This window comes from Sinocyclocheilus anshuiensis, unplaced genomic scaffold, assembly GCF_001515605.1.
Source record: "Sinocyclocheilus anshuiensis isolate Anshui unplaced genomic scaffold, SAMN03320099.WGS_v1.1 scaffold634, whole genome shotgun sequence".
NCBI lineage: Eukaryota > Metazoa > Chordata > Actinopteri > Cypriniformes > Cyprinidae > Sinocyclocheilus > Sinocyclocheilus anshuiensis.
This window is the reverse complement of record NW_015542350.1, coordinates 339,646-356,054: the sequence shown is the minus strand read 5'-3', so window position 1 is coordinate 356,054 and position 16,409 is coordinate 339,646. Positions and strand designations below refer to the sequence as shown.

The 16,409-nt window shown below is 39.8% G+C and overlaps 1 protein-coding gene across 1 annotated transcript in view; it reads left to right on the top strand.

The window, feature by feature from the left end:
• Nucleotides 1-16,409, top strand: part of LOC107691488 (ADP-ribosylation factor-binding protein GGA1-like) — a 44,018-nt gene that overhangs the window by 15,634 nt on the left and 11,975 nt on the right. Inside the window, exons 5-11 of the mRNA XM_016490096.1 lie at nt 410-533; nt 825-925; nt 1,163-1,243; nt 1,672-1,809; nt 3,554-3,635; nt 5,885-5,995; nt 6,181-6,318. Coding sequence (XP_016345582.1) covers nt 410-533; nt 825-925; nt 1,163-1,243; nt 1,672-1,809; nt 3,554-3,635; nt 5,885-5,995; nt 6,181-6,318 — 775 coding nt within the window. The remainder of the gene's footprint in view (nt 1-409; nt 534-824; nt 926-1,162; nt 1,244-1,671; nt 1,810-3,553; nt 3,636-5,884; nt 5,996-6,180; nt 6,319-16,409) is intronic.

Sequence of the window (16,409 nt, the reverse complement as noted above, 5' to 3'; positions counted from 1 at the left end):
GGATAAACAAAAACTGGGTCCGTCTTCATTTCAGGCTGCAAAGCAACAAAATGTGATTATTTTAAAGGGGGGGGTTCTTTTCTATACTCACTGTATGCCTTTATAGCACATCCTTATTTGTGCAAGCCTGAATAATATATTGCATGAAGAACTCAAATAACAGGAAAAACATAGAAACCAGAGAGAGAGAGTGAAGCACTAAAGCAAAACGAAGAAAGTGTTGTCAGAAAAGAGGCTATCTGGTGATGTAAATGCAGACACTGTGCAGTTATACACCTTACTCATACATACTCAGGAGAATGTCTCTTGCTGCTTAGAATGGGAATACTAGTAGTCAATATCTTTAATGTCTAAATATTTCCTTTAACTTATATTCAATAACTGTCCATGCACTCTATTTTTGTTACAGTATCTAGGTTCTCGAGCCCCAGAACCAGTGAAGAAAAAAGTTTTAGAAATGATGTACAGCTGGACTGTGTGTTTACCAGAAGAGACAAAGATTTCTGATGCTTATCAGATGCTTAAGAAACAAGGTAACCTGACATGCAGGGTCCTGATTTGTCATAACTAACATGTATTTAACTACATCTCACAGCTGATACATGTGTGGTCAATAACTATTCTGACATTTGTACTTTCATGAATGCTGTTAAAAGTTATGGTAAACAAACGTGTACAATTATAAAATGATTTATCATGTGTAAAATTATAAAGCTCTCTTGTGGGACTTGCTGTTTGTCCTATGTTGTTGTTGCAATTGTGTGTTGTGGAGTGTTTGGTAATAAATATGCTAAATTATGTTTATGCTCTGCATCTCATTTTAGGTATTATTAAACAGGACCCAGACCTTCCTGATGACAAGCTCTGCCCTCCTCCACTGCCCAGGCCTAAAAACGCCATCTTTGAGGATGAGGAGAAATCAAAGGTTGTTCAGATGCAGTTTAGGAATGATGTTTTGTTTTGTTTTTTTACTGTTTATTTCCCTATGTCTTTACTCTGTTTACTGTGATTAAAACCTAAGAAGGTTTCGGGAGTTAGGTTGATCAATTTGAAACTATATGTTACCAAACTATATGTTTGTAAACCATGAATAAGTAATTATGACTTCACTTATGTCTGTCCACTCTCTCTTACTGTTTTTTTTTTCTTTCTGATTCAATAGATGTTGTCTCGTCTTCTGAATAGCTCTCACCCTGAGGACCTGCGGGCGGCAAACAAACTCATTAAAGAAATGGTTCAGGAGGTGTGTAGATGTGTGTGTGTCTGTCTGTCCTGGATATTGGATTAACTCTTAGTGGGTTCTTAGTGTCTAATTCTCAGCACAGCAATGTGTAAAAAACAATATGAAAGGACAAAGAATGGTCTATTCACACCAAATCAAAACAAGTATCTGTCTGTCTGAAAAAAAAAAACAATTACATGGGAACAATAGATTCTGCAGCACACAGTTCACCTTTTAGCTGCTTTTTCATCCAGCTGTCATAAGAACAGAAGCAGGAAATAAAAGTTTAACATTTTTGACATTTAACGTCTTTTGAGTTTTTTTGGGGGTATGGTGAAATTCAAAGAAGCAAAAATTGATACATTAAGTGAGAGTAAGTCCATGAACTGCACTTTTCCTGCATAAGCTCTGACGATCTGCTGTGTGTAATTCATACACTCTGTTTTCAGGATCAGAAGCGTATGGAGAAGGTGTCGAAGAGAGTGAATGCTATTCAGGAAGTAAAGGAGAGTGTTGGGCTTCTCACACAGTTACTGGGAGATTACAGCAAAGAGAGTGGCTCACATAGCAATGAGGAGCTAATTAAGGTCTGTAATACACGTCTGCAAAACAGCCTGTCACACTCCTGAGTCCTGACATGACAGTAGTGGACTGAGGGTTCCTATGTGGTTTGTAAAATTATGGAATTTAATTTAAGTAATATCCAGGTCTGGAAAAGTATGAAAAAAAAGAAAGCAGTGTATGGAAAAATATTTGCATTGCCAGACTTTTGCCCCTGTTTAGTTTTTTATAATAGAAAATTAAGAATTTAATGAAAATAAATGTATCATTCAAGAAGTGTGTTTTCATGGCAGCTGTTTAGTGGTTGATTAGTGATTGTCAAACATGACTGAATGAATTCAAGGTGCACTTTTTCATTATGTGAAATGCAGGTTATAAGCTTTTTGGGTTTGGCAGACCTAAGGCCTTGAAATATAACGTACTGCCTTAACCAAATTTTGAACACTTTTTTTTTACAGTACCAGTCTTTTTTTATAGACCCTTGAACTTGGCAAATAGGTCCATGCACGCAGCCGTATTATGCCATTAGCCCATTTTGTGTCATGGTTTCTCCGCGGCCACAGAGGATATGTTAAATTGGACATTAGGCCTTGATATTAGAGGTACTACCCTATGGAAAGCCAAATTTTGAGCAAGTAGATCTCTATTAATTCATGTGCATCCCTGCTCTCATTTAATTCATAGTAAGATGCCACTGATGCACAAAGGAAATGGGTTATATAAAACTAGAAATTGTAATATGTAAATGTAAAAAATTCCCATGCGCATGAGAATAGTTTCTTGTGTGCATACAAAAGTCTGTATTTTTGTTATTATTATTTTTTATTTTAGGGGCTCTGTATGTTGTCACTTCGAGAAAATCAATGAAAAAATATTTACAGATGACTGTACTATATACCAAATATACAGCTGCAAATAATGCTGTATGAACTATTTATGTTAAATATGGTCTGAAAGTCTACTGTGATGTTTGGAAATTTGAGCCGGGTAAAGTATGGAATTTTGAAATGGAAAATGTTTAGGAATCAGAACTACTACATCACTAAACACACGGTGCATCTCAATCAGCTCCCTAGTTCAGTAGTCAGGGCACTGATCAGGGAGTCGGCCATTTTAAGGGTTGTCTCAATCGCAAAATCCTTCCAGTGCACTGGAATGTTCGCTCCCTGAAAAATCCCACAATGCACCGCAAAAACTAGGGAACATCGGTGCTCACTATGCTCCCTTACCGGAAATTATGTCACATTTCTGAAGCGCAAAACATAAACCACACGAGCCAACTTGATAAATATAATGATACGTGATAGAAGACTAAAAAAAATGGATTTTTAGTATATTTCAACATAAACACACATCGCTAGATGGGTACTGATCGCATCTAGTTAACATTTTTAATTAATATTCGGCTTAAAATGTTGTAAGAACATGTAAAAGAACAATGTGTTTAAAGAAAATAAAAAATTAAATCAAAAAGATATTGTTCCTGCCTGTAGTTGATTAATTACAGTGGTGACGTTCTATAATGTTGTCCGTTGATGTTGTACATAGTCATGTCACCGGAAATTGAGTACTGTCCCAATGTGCAGTGAGCCAGGGAACTTACCAGTGACCGAATTCGTGTACACGATATACTGATTCACGAGCTCGGGAGCTAGGGAGCTGATTGGGACGCACCCACAATCAGAGCAGCAAATACATTTTTCACATAATGTAAGTTGAGTATATATTTTTGTTAAATAATTCTGTACGGTCTTTGTTGTGTCATTGTAGGATCTGTACCAGCGCTGTGAGAAAATGAGACCTACTCTGTTCAGACTGGCCAGTGATACTGAGGACAACGATGAAGCTCTTGGTAAGGCAAGGGAATAACCTGTATTTTCCACAAATCGTGTTAAATTTATATTTTGCAACAGCGATACTTGTATTGATGTGAATGTAATCACCATTGAACTCAAGCTGAATAACGACATTGCTGCTTTTTTTATATTAAAAACTATATTAGTGAAATGAAAGAATGATTTAGTAAAAAATGAGAATGATTAGTAATTCTCTAATTGGCCTGATTAGCTAAGCCCTCCATAAAAACATTTTTTATTTAGTGGTACAGTATTGCATGATGTGTAGATTATATTTAATAGTTTACACTTTGCATATACCTTTGCAATTAGTTTGTAAACGGTAACATTACATTATTCAGGACTCTAGTCTTAAATTTCTTTTTATAAGAGCTTGTGCTCCTACTTAAAAAAAAACAAAAAAAAAACCAAACAAAAAAAAAATGAACCTTCCCATTATGAAGCAATATTTGACTCCTTAAAATTATTTGCAGGGGCTTTTTTTTTTTTTTTTACCTTTGTAATGACATTTTTTCTAACTTTATTATATGTATGTAATCTTTTATGTCAAAAATATTTATATTTATAAACTTTTTCAACATTTTTAATTAAACAAATTCAATTAAAATAATAAGACACAATCAGGAAGAATAAGTTACCAGTCAAATGAAATCATCAACTATTCATCTTTGCACTAGGAGGTGGCACAGAAGAACACAAATGGGGCAGGCATTAAGGAATATTTACAGACTGTTTAACGTGGTTCAGAGGTTGCATAAATGCATTTAAATTCATTATAACAATGTTATTAGATTAATGTTATAAATATGAAGTTTTGAATATAGAAATATTAAACTATTTAAATAACTCAAATTATACTTTTAAAATGAAACTAAAACCGCCAGTAGGTGACAGCAAGTCACTGTCTTCGTCACTGAATCATTCATTAAGTCGAATTCGTTCAAATGGCTGATTAATTTAGGAACGAAGCAAGTACTGTCTTAATGAATGGGTGATTGAATCATTGACTCACTGGATTCGTTCAAAAACGCAGATTCATTCACAAACGAAAAACTGCTGTGTTTGCTTGGAGATTACTTTGTTTGGAACTATTTTCTTTGACGAAATATAGCAAAATCAGACAACAGTGTTCCTACCATGTAAGTCACTTAATATTAACTTTTGTATAAAATAAAAATTGTATAAAACTGTTATATAAATTCAATATCACATTTGCAAACGCCCTTTATAAACAATAACTTCCATTATAATTAATGAAGCTCTCTACACTGCATACTGAATCTGTTATTTACATTGTGTACACTTTGTTTGTTATAATGAGAGGATCTGAGCATGAATAACTCAGCACTGAACAAAAAATGCAGTCTGCTTTCACAGTCTGTTCTGTGAGGAGCAGGATGCACAACGATAGAGAAGCATTTCCATTAAATGTAGTCTGCAGGTTTTATGACCAATCACAAAAACTGAGATTGCGCAGCTAACTATAGACCCAAATATCCCGCTACATTTTTATTATATATTGCGCTACGTTTATGAGCGAACTGGGATCGCTTTCATAGGCTATTGAATGGATAAAATTATGAAAATCCTTTAATTTCCAAAAAAACCTAAGCAGTTGGAAGTGGAACGCCACCACTCCCTGGACTGCGTCCTCCCCCATTTCCAGCCATGCTTATAGCCGACTCATTTCAAATTGATGAACTTCACACTGTTATTGATCTGAACTGAACACTGGCTTGCTTAGACGGAGTATGAAAGACACTTAACTTTCAGAAATTGATCTATATTACTGCAAGGACTGACACCATCGGTGGAGAACAAAACTAAAACTGAATTTAGCTGGATGATGGCACTGTCTCTACTGTAGAGCTGCTTTATAGGTGAATCACATCTTACAACTTGACAGTGGTATTAACTTGAATTGAATCAACATTGAATTGATTCAAACTAAATAGTGACATTGTTGCCTTTTGTAGAACTGGTTATAGTTGAATTGAACTCATTTTCAAATTGACTTCACACTGTTATTAATCTGAACTGAACCAACACTAAACTGACTTGAACTAAATAATGTCACTGTTGTCTTTTAGAGCTGTTTTACAGCAGAATCTGAATTGTCTCCATAGTTGAGTTTCCATAATTGATTCTGCCATTTTCCTGTATATCTCTGGAAGCTGCTTTGACAAAGGTGATTTGACTCCATGAATTGGTCAGTTTCTGACGCTTTCTTTGTTTTTGTCTTCAGCTGAGATCTTACAGGCGAATGACAGCCTAACACAGGTGATAAATCTGTACAGACAGCTGGTGAAAGGTGAGGAGGTGAATGGAGACACCAGCAGCACAACCAGACTCCCAGGTACAGCACTGATGCCATCCATGAGCTCAGTAATGTGTAGAGATGTTGAGCCTCATTGAAATATGAAGTATCTCAGTTTGCTGTGAACTTTATTCTGTGGTTTTTAGCTCTTGGTAAATTCTTGTGCAATAGAGTGCCCACTAATTTCTATGTTACTTCTGATTGGATACTCTTGGTGTTCACAGGCCGCAGTACCGCTCTCTTGGATCTGACAGGACTGGATACCTCTCCTTTGGCTCAGTCTTTCTCTAAATTTCCCTCTAAGACACCTTTTTCACAAGAGCTGGGCATCAACCTTTTGGATGATGAGCTCATGTCCCTGGGTAAGAAATCTGTGATGACACTTTGCCATGTAGTTCTCTTGATATTATAAGAATTGTGAATTGGGGCATATGAAGGGTTGCATAAAACACTAGAATGTATGACCCCAAAATACTAAATGAATGCAAAGAGGAGGTCAAAATGAGCCATCTTGCTTTCAGTGATTTTTCTTTTTAAGAAAAGGCATCCTATTTTATAATTTTATTATTTTTGTCAGTGTAATGAAGTTATTTAAGAAATTGATACACTAATGCTTTACAATTTCTCTGAAAAATAATCGCAACTACAGCTGCCTTTGATTACCTAATCATGAAAAATGTCCATTAAAGGATCATATTTATATTTACTTCTATTGTATCCAAGGTTACTACTTAAGATGTGTTTAGCATTGTAGCCAATCACAGTTATGTCTGTTGCACGCATGAATGCAATGGCCATTCAGGGGCATGTAGATAAATCCCTGCAGAGTAGAAATCCATTTAAAACATCTTTGTTCAGTGGAAGTTTACTCACTTTTACAAATCCTCTCCTTATAACCAGCAAAGTGTAGACACAATGTAAATAATAGATTCATTATGCAGTGTTGTCAGTTTGGGATTACAATATTATGTTGCTGTTCCTATATCTTGACATTACATCACATCAAAACTAAGGTTAAGTACATTGTATTTAGCCTTTAAGGTAAAGATGATGATATCAGATGAATGATCAGTTAAGCAAAGTTTCTAGTAGAAGGTTTCTGCCAGTTCCTGTTATCCATATTACGAGGCAAACAAGCCTGGTAACTGATGCAATCACCTTTTGTCTTGAATGGCTCTCAGTACCCCTGTCCCATTCTGTAAATTGGGGGCTATTATTTATGCTCCTAAATACCTCAGTTAACCCTCTTACGCCGGCGCGTTCTTCTGAGGAAAATCCACAGCTTATTTCTCTCAGCGCGTCTTCTTCCAGAAGCGAAGTAGCTGAAATGAACTTGAGAGGGAAAGTCTCGCTGCTTTGTTTGCTGTGATGTGGGCGTTTACATGCGCGCGTTTCACGTGGACGATTGTAGTATCAAAAGCGCGATCTGCGCGTGGGCGTGGTGACATTAGCGATAATGAGGGCGACGGCCAAGACTTGACATCGCGTTGGTTTCATACTGATTACTTTGTCACATAATATTTGTTTTCGTCATGACTTACTTCGTTTAAAAGTAGACATGTTAAGCTTTCTATAGATATATCTCTCATGTGTGTGTGTCAAATATTCGCTGAGTTTCAGTTCATTTTAGTGACGCGTTTCAAAAAGATATGCGCGGAGAATGAGACGGCTAAAAGCACACCCTGTATATTTTCTTTATTTTGCAAAAGCACAATGTTTTGTTGATATTGTGAGTGTACACAAATAAAAGTAGACCCTTTACAGATTGAAATGCTGTATTACTCTTATATGTACGATCAAGTATGAAGGAGCATTTTAGTTCTTTTCGCTGTCAACATTCAAATCTGCAAAAAGTTCAGCCGCCGGAACTGTCGACCCCAGGAGGTTAAGTGTAAATGCAAAGCGCTATGTGTGGACTTTTCTTCATCTCTAAGATAATGCTGACTCGATTAGGGCTGGTGAACTCTGAGTCTGATCAGACAGAGTCTGGTCGGTGGCTTATAACTGCTTTATATCCTTTGCATAACGTTAGGTTACTTGCATAACCCTGGTTCTCTCATAACATGAGTGAGGTATCTCAATATGGGAAACGCCTCTGGCGTGACCAATCCTGGAAGCACCAATCACACCACGTCTGTCAGTTGACAGACCAATCACAACAGTGATGCGGGAAATCCCGCCTCCCCTATATATATCACTGCCAGCGGTCCCCACTTCATTCTCAGCATATCTTTTCTCCGTGCACCTGCAAGGAGGGAAGTGTGGTGAGATACCTCACTCGTGTTATCAGAGAACCAGGGTTACGTAAGTAACCTAACGTTCTCTTTCAAACATTCGCTCGGTATCTCACTATGGGATATAGACAACTCCCGTATTGCAGATATGCTGTCTAAAGCAGGCATGTCAACAACACAAAAAACTGTAACTATCCTCCAGATAGAACGGGAATATGTGCAAACAAAAAACACCTTGCAAACATGTATTCTTGTTCTTTTCTTTTTTTTTTCTACACTTAGGACAGAATGAGCCAGTGAAGGCTCTGTGACGTCCAGTCTATAAAATCGGACAAAAGTGTGAGGTGAAGCCCAGCTTGCTGCCGCACAAATGTTCTGCACTGACACACCCTTAAATAGTGCCCAAGAGGTCGCCATACCCCTGGTAGAGTGAGCCCTTAGGCCCTCCGAAGTACAGAGACCCATGTTATTATAAGCGTATATAATAGCTTCCACTACCCAGTAGGACAGGCGCTGACGTGAAATAGGTTTACCCTTATGAGAATCAGCCCAGGAAACAAATAGCTGATTACTCCTTCTTAGTGCTTTCGTTCTGTCCACATAGTGACGCAATGCACGGACAGGGCACAAACAGTGAAGCCGCTCATCCTCCGATGATGAGAAGGGTGGCGAATGGAAAGCCAGTAAATCCACTTGTTTGCAGGCAAAAGCTGACTCGCTTACTTTAGGTACAAACGCCGGATTAGTTTTGAGAGTTACCCTCGAGTAATCCATAGCGAACTGCATACAGGAGCTATTAACCGACTACGCGTTAAGCTCACTAACTCAAGGCGAGGTTGAAAGAGCCAATAATAAAGCTACTTTTAGTGAAAGGAGCTTCAAATCAATACCATCTACAGGCTCGGACAGATCCCATGGTGGAATCAGAGGCTTAGAAACTCTGTTTAAACGCCACACACCTCTCATAAACCTGCATATGAATGGTTGTTGACCTATGGTGTTGTCAACTCCCATATGGCACGCCCAAATTGCAGCGAGGTAAACCTTAACTGTTGAAAAGGCTCTGCCCTTATCAAAAAATTCCTGCAGAAAACATAACACCACCGCAGCAGAACAGAGAAAAGGGACAATGTGTCTGTGAATGCACCATTGATCAAACACATTCCATTTCCGATCATATGCAGAGCGCGTTGAAGCCACCCTTGTGTTCTGAATTGTCTCAATCACCCTCGGAGGTAAACCTGCAACCCTCAAGTTTAACGGTGACCTATTATGCAAAAATCACTTTTATAAGGTGTTTGAACACAGTTGTTGTGGCCACAGTGTGTGAAAACATCCAGCCTATAATGGTAAAAATCCACCCACTCATTTTTTTATAATCCCAATAAATCATAAACAGTCTCTCCAAACGAGTGATTCCAGATTTCTCCCTATAATGACATCATACTAGGGAAAGTCCCGCCCATTTGTGATGATCTCTACTCATTAGCATAGACACAGCCCTGAGTGAGAAGCAGCAGTCCGCCATTACTGTTTTTTGCTGTAGCTGCTGGAGATACAATGTCAGCGCCAAAGAGACATTACAAGTGTGTTGGGATGCACCAACAAACATAGGTCTCCATAAAACACTGAGGACACGGTGGTTAAATTTCAGTTTCGAAAGAAATATCCCGGAAAAAAACTGAAAAGTCCTATATGTTTGTGCTAATCATTTTATGCCGGACTGCCTCACAAACGAGGGTCAGTTCAGCGCAGTTCAGTTGTGCAAAGGTTACTTCTGAAAGAGGGATCGATACCAACGCTTCGTGCGCGAACATCAGCTCCAGACAAAGTAAGCATCACACGTCATATTTTGTTTTCCAAAAGAGCTTCTTGGCACTCTGTAAGGCTAATGTTGCTAAAGCTACCATCGTCTCTGCCTGTTTTCACTAATGCTGCCTTCACATGCTACCGGAATGATCGTAAATGGGAATGTGGTAGTTCAAAATTGTATTTGAAAGCAATGTGAAGTCGACCGCTTGAAATTGTCGAGCTCATAATGTGATAGCACGCGAAGGCACCATGAGACCAGCTATATCGTTATTTTTATCATACCGTGCTCCCCGTCTGTGTAATTCATAAACGCGCATTTACTGTGCACAATACAATCAGATTTAGGGATGCAGGGATGAATGTTTGACAACCAAAATTATTCAGCCGAAAATTGCAGAAAAAGCTCTTTCGGTGTTCGGCCGAATAAGAGAAAAGACCGAATAAATTGTACCGAACAATGATATGACGCGATCAAATAGCAACCAGCGAAGAGTGAGAGGTGCGCACTCTTTATAATGCAGCACACATGTCAGCAGTGTGGAAGCATTTAAAACTGTCAGAGAAAGACGAAAAAGTCATTAAAAACACCGACAGCAAGAGACTGTTTAGTACTGCATCGCATGTCTTCGACCAGCCTATAATGGTAAAAATCCACCCACTCATTTTTTTATAATCCCAATAAATCATAAACAGTCTCTCCAAACGAGTGATTCCAGATTTCTCCCTATAATGACATCATACTAGGGAAAGTCCCGCCCATTTGTGATGATCTCTACTCATTAGCATAGACACAGCCCTGAGTGAGAAGCAGCAGTCCGCCATTACTGTTTTTTGCTGTAGCTGCTGGAGATACAATGTCAGCGCCAAAGAGACATTACAAGTGTGTTGGGATGCACCAACAAACATAGGTCTCCATAAAACACTGAGGACACGGTGGTTAAATTTCAGTTTCGAAAGAAATATCCCGGAAAAAAACTGAAAAGTCCTATATGTTTGTGCTAATCATTTTATGCCGGACTGCCTCACAAACGAGGGTCAGTTCAGCGCAGTTCAGTTGTGCAAAGGTTACTTCTGAAAGAGGGATCGATACCAACGCTTCGTGCGCGAACATCAGCTCCAGACAAAGTAAGCATCACACGTCATATTTTGTTTTCCAAAAGAGCTTCTTGGCACTCTGTAAGGCTAATGTTGCTAAAGCTACCATCGTCTCTGCCTGTTTTCACTAATGCTGCCTTCACGTGCTACCAGAATGATCGTAAATAGGAATGTGGTAGTTAAAAATTGCATATGGAAGCAATGTGAAGTCGACCACTTGAATTTGTGGGGTGTTTTGAGCTAAAACTTCACATACACACTCTGGGGACATCAGAGACTTATTTTACATTCAATTCAATTCAAATTTATTTGTATAGCGCTTTTTTACGATACAAATTATTGCAAAGCAACTTTACAGAAAATTAAGTTTCTACGATACTTAGTAGTAGTATCCATGGTGACTGCCAGTTTATGTACATATGGCAGAAATGTACGGAAAAAAAATAAATCAAAGACGTAATCAAACAGACGATGAACACTATTAACAGCGATGAGACGATCTCTTCCCTATTAGCATAGACCCCGCCCTGAGTGAGACGCACCAGTCCGCCAATGCCAGCGCCAAAGACGCATTATAAGTGTCGTGTGTTGGGATGCACCAACGAACATAGGAGTCTCCATAGACCGCTGAGGACATGTCCTGGAAGGAAATGTCCTGGAAAAAAACGGAAAAGTCCTATATGTTTGTGCTAATCATTTTACGCCGGACTGCCTCACAAACGAGGGTAAGTTCAGCGCTGTTGTGCAAAGTTTGCTTCTGAAAGAGGGATCGATACCAACGCTTCGCACGCGAACGTCAGCTCCAGACAAAGTAAGCATCACATGTTGTATTTTGTTTTCCAAAAGACCTTCTTGGCTCTCTGTAAGGCTAATGTTGCTAAAGCTACCATCGTCTCTGCCTGTTTTCACTAATGCTGCCTTCACATGCTACCGGAATGATCGTAAATGGGAATGTGGTAGTTCAAAATTGTATTTGAAAGCAATGTGAAGTCGACCGCTTGAAATTGTCGAGCTCATAATGTGATAGCACGCGAAGGCACCATGAGACCAGCTATATCGTTATTTTTATCATACCGTGCTCCCCGTCTGTGTAATTCATAAACGCGCATTTACTGTGCACAATACAATCAGATTTAGGGATGCAGGGATGAATGTTTGACAACCAAAATTATTCAGCCGAAAATTGCAGAAAAAGCTCTTTCGGTGTTCGGCCGAATAAGAGAAAAGACCGAATAAATTGTACCGAACAATGATATGACGCGATCAAATAGCAACCAGCGAAGAGTGAGAGGTGCGCACTCTTTATAATGCAGCACACATGTCAGCAGTGTGGAAGCATTTAAAACTGTCAGAGAAAGACGAAAAAGTCATTAAAAACACCGACAGCAAGAGACTGTTTAGTACTGCATCGCATGTCTTCGATGAGAAGAGGAAGGGGTGATTGTTGCTGGTTACTGTATGATGATTGAAATTGCGAAATGGCCTTAAACAATTTGTAAATAAATTGCAGAATGTTATGTTTTCGGAGCATCCCTAGCCGGAGCATGAGCTCTTGAAGCTCCACCCTCTTCTGAAAAGGGAGGCAGGAGCACCAGCTCATTTTCATTTAAAGGGACAAACACAAAAACAGCACGTTTTGGCTCATACCCTAAAAGTGGCAATTTCAACAAGCTATAAAAACGTATTTAGCTATAAAAAGACTTATTTTACATCTTGTAAAGATGGCCATAATAGGTCACCTTTAACCTCTCACGAGCCAGGCCCAAAGAGCCACTTTGTCCGGGGCTGGGTTAAAAATCTGCCCATGCGCTTGTGAGAGGAGGTCTCTGCGCAGCGGGAGAGACCAGGGCTGGTCGCATAGGAGTTGCATTATCTCCGTCAGCCACAATTTCCCTGGCCAGTTCAGGGCGATCAGTATGACTGAGTGACCGCATTCCCTTACTCTTTTTAGTGTAGGTATGATTAGACTCAGTGGAGGAAATGTGTAAAGCAGTGCGTTTGGCCACGGGTGCGCTAGAGCATCCACACTCATAGGTGCACCTTCTTTCGCCAGCGAGAAGAATAGTGAGCAATGCGTGTTTTCGTGCGAGGCGAAGAGATCTATGGCAGCTCAGCCGAACCTCTCCCGCAGCTGGCTCACTGCTTGAGGGTGGAGAGTCCGTTCTCCGTACAGGGGATTTCCCTGGATAGGAGATCTGCCCCCACATTTATTATTCCCGGGACATACGTCACCCGTAGTGACTGGAAATGCTTCGTGCCCCACACGATCAATTTTCGTGCCAAATTGTGAAGCTGAGGCATGATTTATGTATGCCACCGCTGTTGTGTTGTCTGGTCTGATCAAAATGTGGTGGTTCCCTAGGAACTGTACAAAATGTTTTAATGCTAGAAAAACTGTCAGCAGTTCCAGGAAGTTTATGTGTGCGTTCTGTAGCAAGACGGGCCATTTCCCTTTTGCTATCCTGCCCTCGCACACTGCACCCCAGCCTGTGAACAAAGCATCCGTCGTCACCACCTTTCTCAGAGAAACTGCTCCCAGCATAGTCCCTGATTCGAGAAATGCGTGAGCAGGCGTAAGCATAGTCTGAATGGGACTTTTCTCCCTTTCTGAAAAAGGGATAAACAGCCGCGAATCGACCTGATGCACTCCTCTGACAGAAACGCTTGATACAGGACTGAGTTCAGTCTGAAACCCAGGTAGATTATCTCCTGTGTGGGCACCAAGCAGCTTTCCGTCTCGTTTATTTTGAACCCCAAGTTCTGTAAATGAGACACAAGTGTTCTTGTATCTGTCTCTGCCTGCTGCCGCGACAGAGCGCAGATAAGCAGATAGTCCTAATAAGCTGACACTCTGAGGCCCCCTATTCTCTGCGGAGTCAGAGCTGCTTCGACACATTTGCTGAAAACCCGTGGAGCTAATGACAGCCCAAACAGAACTGTCACAAAATCGTAGGCTGTGTCCCGATAAGCAAACCTGGGGAATTTTCTGTGTTGGGTAGATGCTTATGTGAAAATATGCATCCTTTAGATCGATGGACGTATGCCAGTCCTTGGGACGAATAACGGCTGATAACGCTTTTAAAGTAACATTTTGAATTTGTACTGTCTGAGGTGTTTGTTGAGGTTCCGTAAATCCAGAATGGTTCGGAGACCTCCCCCTTTCTTGGGAATGACAAATTACCGGGAGTAAAAGCCATGATGGCTGTCCTCCGGCAGCACAACCCGAATTGCTTGTTTGCTCAATAAAAAGGATATTTCTTCCTCTAAAATCTGAGCTGACTCCCCCTCTGCTGCTGACATTAACACACCTTTGAAAAATGGTGGTTTTACAGCAAACTGCAGACGATAACCCTGTTTTATTGTGGATAAAACCCAAGGGTGTACTGCGCATGCGCGCCAACTCTCCGTGCGAGCAGAGAGCGGACTGCTGTAGCTCTTGCTCACTGATGGCGCGGCGGCACCATCTGAAGGCGGAGCTAGGGGTTTCAGCTCTGATTTGGATATTTTTGAGTTCATTTTCAGACATTTCTGTGCCCTTGGCCTGCAGCCTGGATTAGTGTTAATTTCGTTAATGAAAACTATGACGAAAAATGTTTGTCAACGAGGTTTTTTTCCCCTGACGAAAATGAGACTGTGACGAGACGATAATAAGGTCATTAAACGATAACTGAGACTAAATGAACATGCGATATCGTTGACGAAAAAAGACGAGACTAAAATGTAGTTAAAAGAACAAAAATTTTACCAAAACTTTTTAAATTTTGTTGAAAAAGTGGAGCTAAAACATTTCAGACTGCTGTACAAGACTCTATTATGCGAGCGTTCATGTTTGTTGTTGCCAGATATCAAGACCTCAAATCCCCCAATCAGAGCTTTTCTGTTGTACTCTGCCCGGCTTTATGTAATCTGGCAACCATTCACACACGCTCTCCTTGCGGAGGCGCCGTGATCTGAAAACACCGACATATAGTACTGTACAAGTAAGTTGGAGTTCAGCGATCTCCATTTGAGGTATTCTGCTTAAATGAAAGTCATTCAGCCTGTTTGTGTTCTGTCATGTATCTCGACTGTGTTGTTTGCGATAGTGTTTGTGGATTGTAACATTACTTACGCAACCTCTGTGCAGCAATAAGTCTTTTTGATGTTGTTTTAAAAGAGAAACATTATTGGAATTACTATTATTTGTTATGCTATAATTTCTCTGTTATAATATTTGAGAGTAGGTTTTTGTTACACCAGTTTTCATAACGTAGACCGGGCGAGTGTATATCTGAAGTAGGGTTGCCAACTGTACTGTATTAGCCGGGACATCCCAAATATTGGGCCTAATTGATTTGTCCTGTACGTGACCTCCCTTGTCCCATTTATTGACGCTGATCACGACACTTAAGAATGATTACCAACACCTGTCATCATCCAGTCACAGCCCCCTCACACGCATGACCAGTGTGCGTTAAGTAAATCACAAATCGTGAATATAACTGTTCGAGGAAGGCTTAAGACGATGCGGAATCCTCTGCCGGCTGGTCGCTCCCGCTTCACAGCGAGTGGGATTTGAGCTAATGCCAATTACCGTCACCCTCAGTGTTTTTTGTTTTCAGCAAATCTGTTTTGGCGAATGAAAACAGCGTGATTATTTTTCATGACTCCAACATCCAGGCATGCAAGAAAACATGTAGGCTTATCTACCTGAGGGAAGACGTGATCAATAATGGAAGTCGTCTTTCACTATTGTAATGTTAAATAGAGAAAAACATTTTACATTTAAGTAACTTCTAGTGTATTCTTAACCTTGGACCTTATTCTTGAAACACAAAATGACAAATAAAAGAGTGTCAAGCACCAAAAGCAGCCTATATTAAATCTAATATGTTCTCTTTAATTTAAATCTTTTTGTAAAGTTGGCAACGGTAATCTGAAGTCTTTGGTGTTAATTTAGCCTCTAATTGATGTCCTGTTATAAATCTGTACACTAACATTAGATGAGGTAAAATAAACCATGCATACGAGTCGATATTCTATTGATTTGTGCTTATTGGTGAAAGAGCAACTTCTGATGAAATGTAAAAATAAATTTTTCAAAATTGACTAAATATGATAAAAACTAAAAATAACATTTGACACAGGACTAAGACCAAGACTAAATTAAAAATAGCTGACAAAATTAACACTAGCCTGGATGCACAGGAAACAGTTTTATTTGTTTCACACACTTTTGTCTTTCCCAAACCACCTCCTCTCTCTGGCATAACCCCGCGGGAGGAGAGGGGAGAAACAACATGGGGGTCACTGGGTGAACTGGTGCCAACACT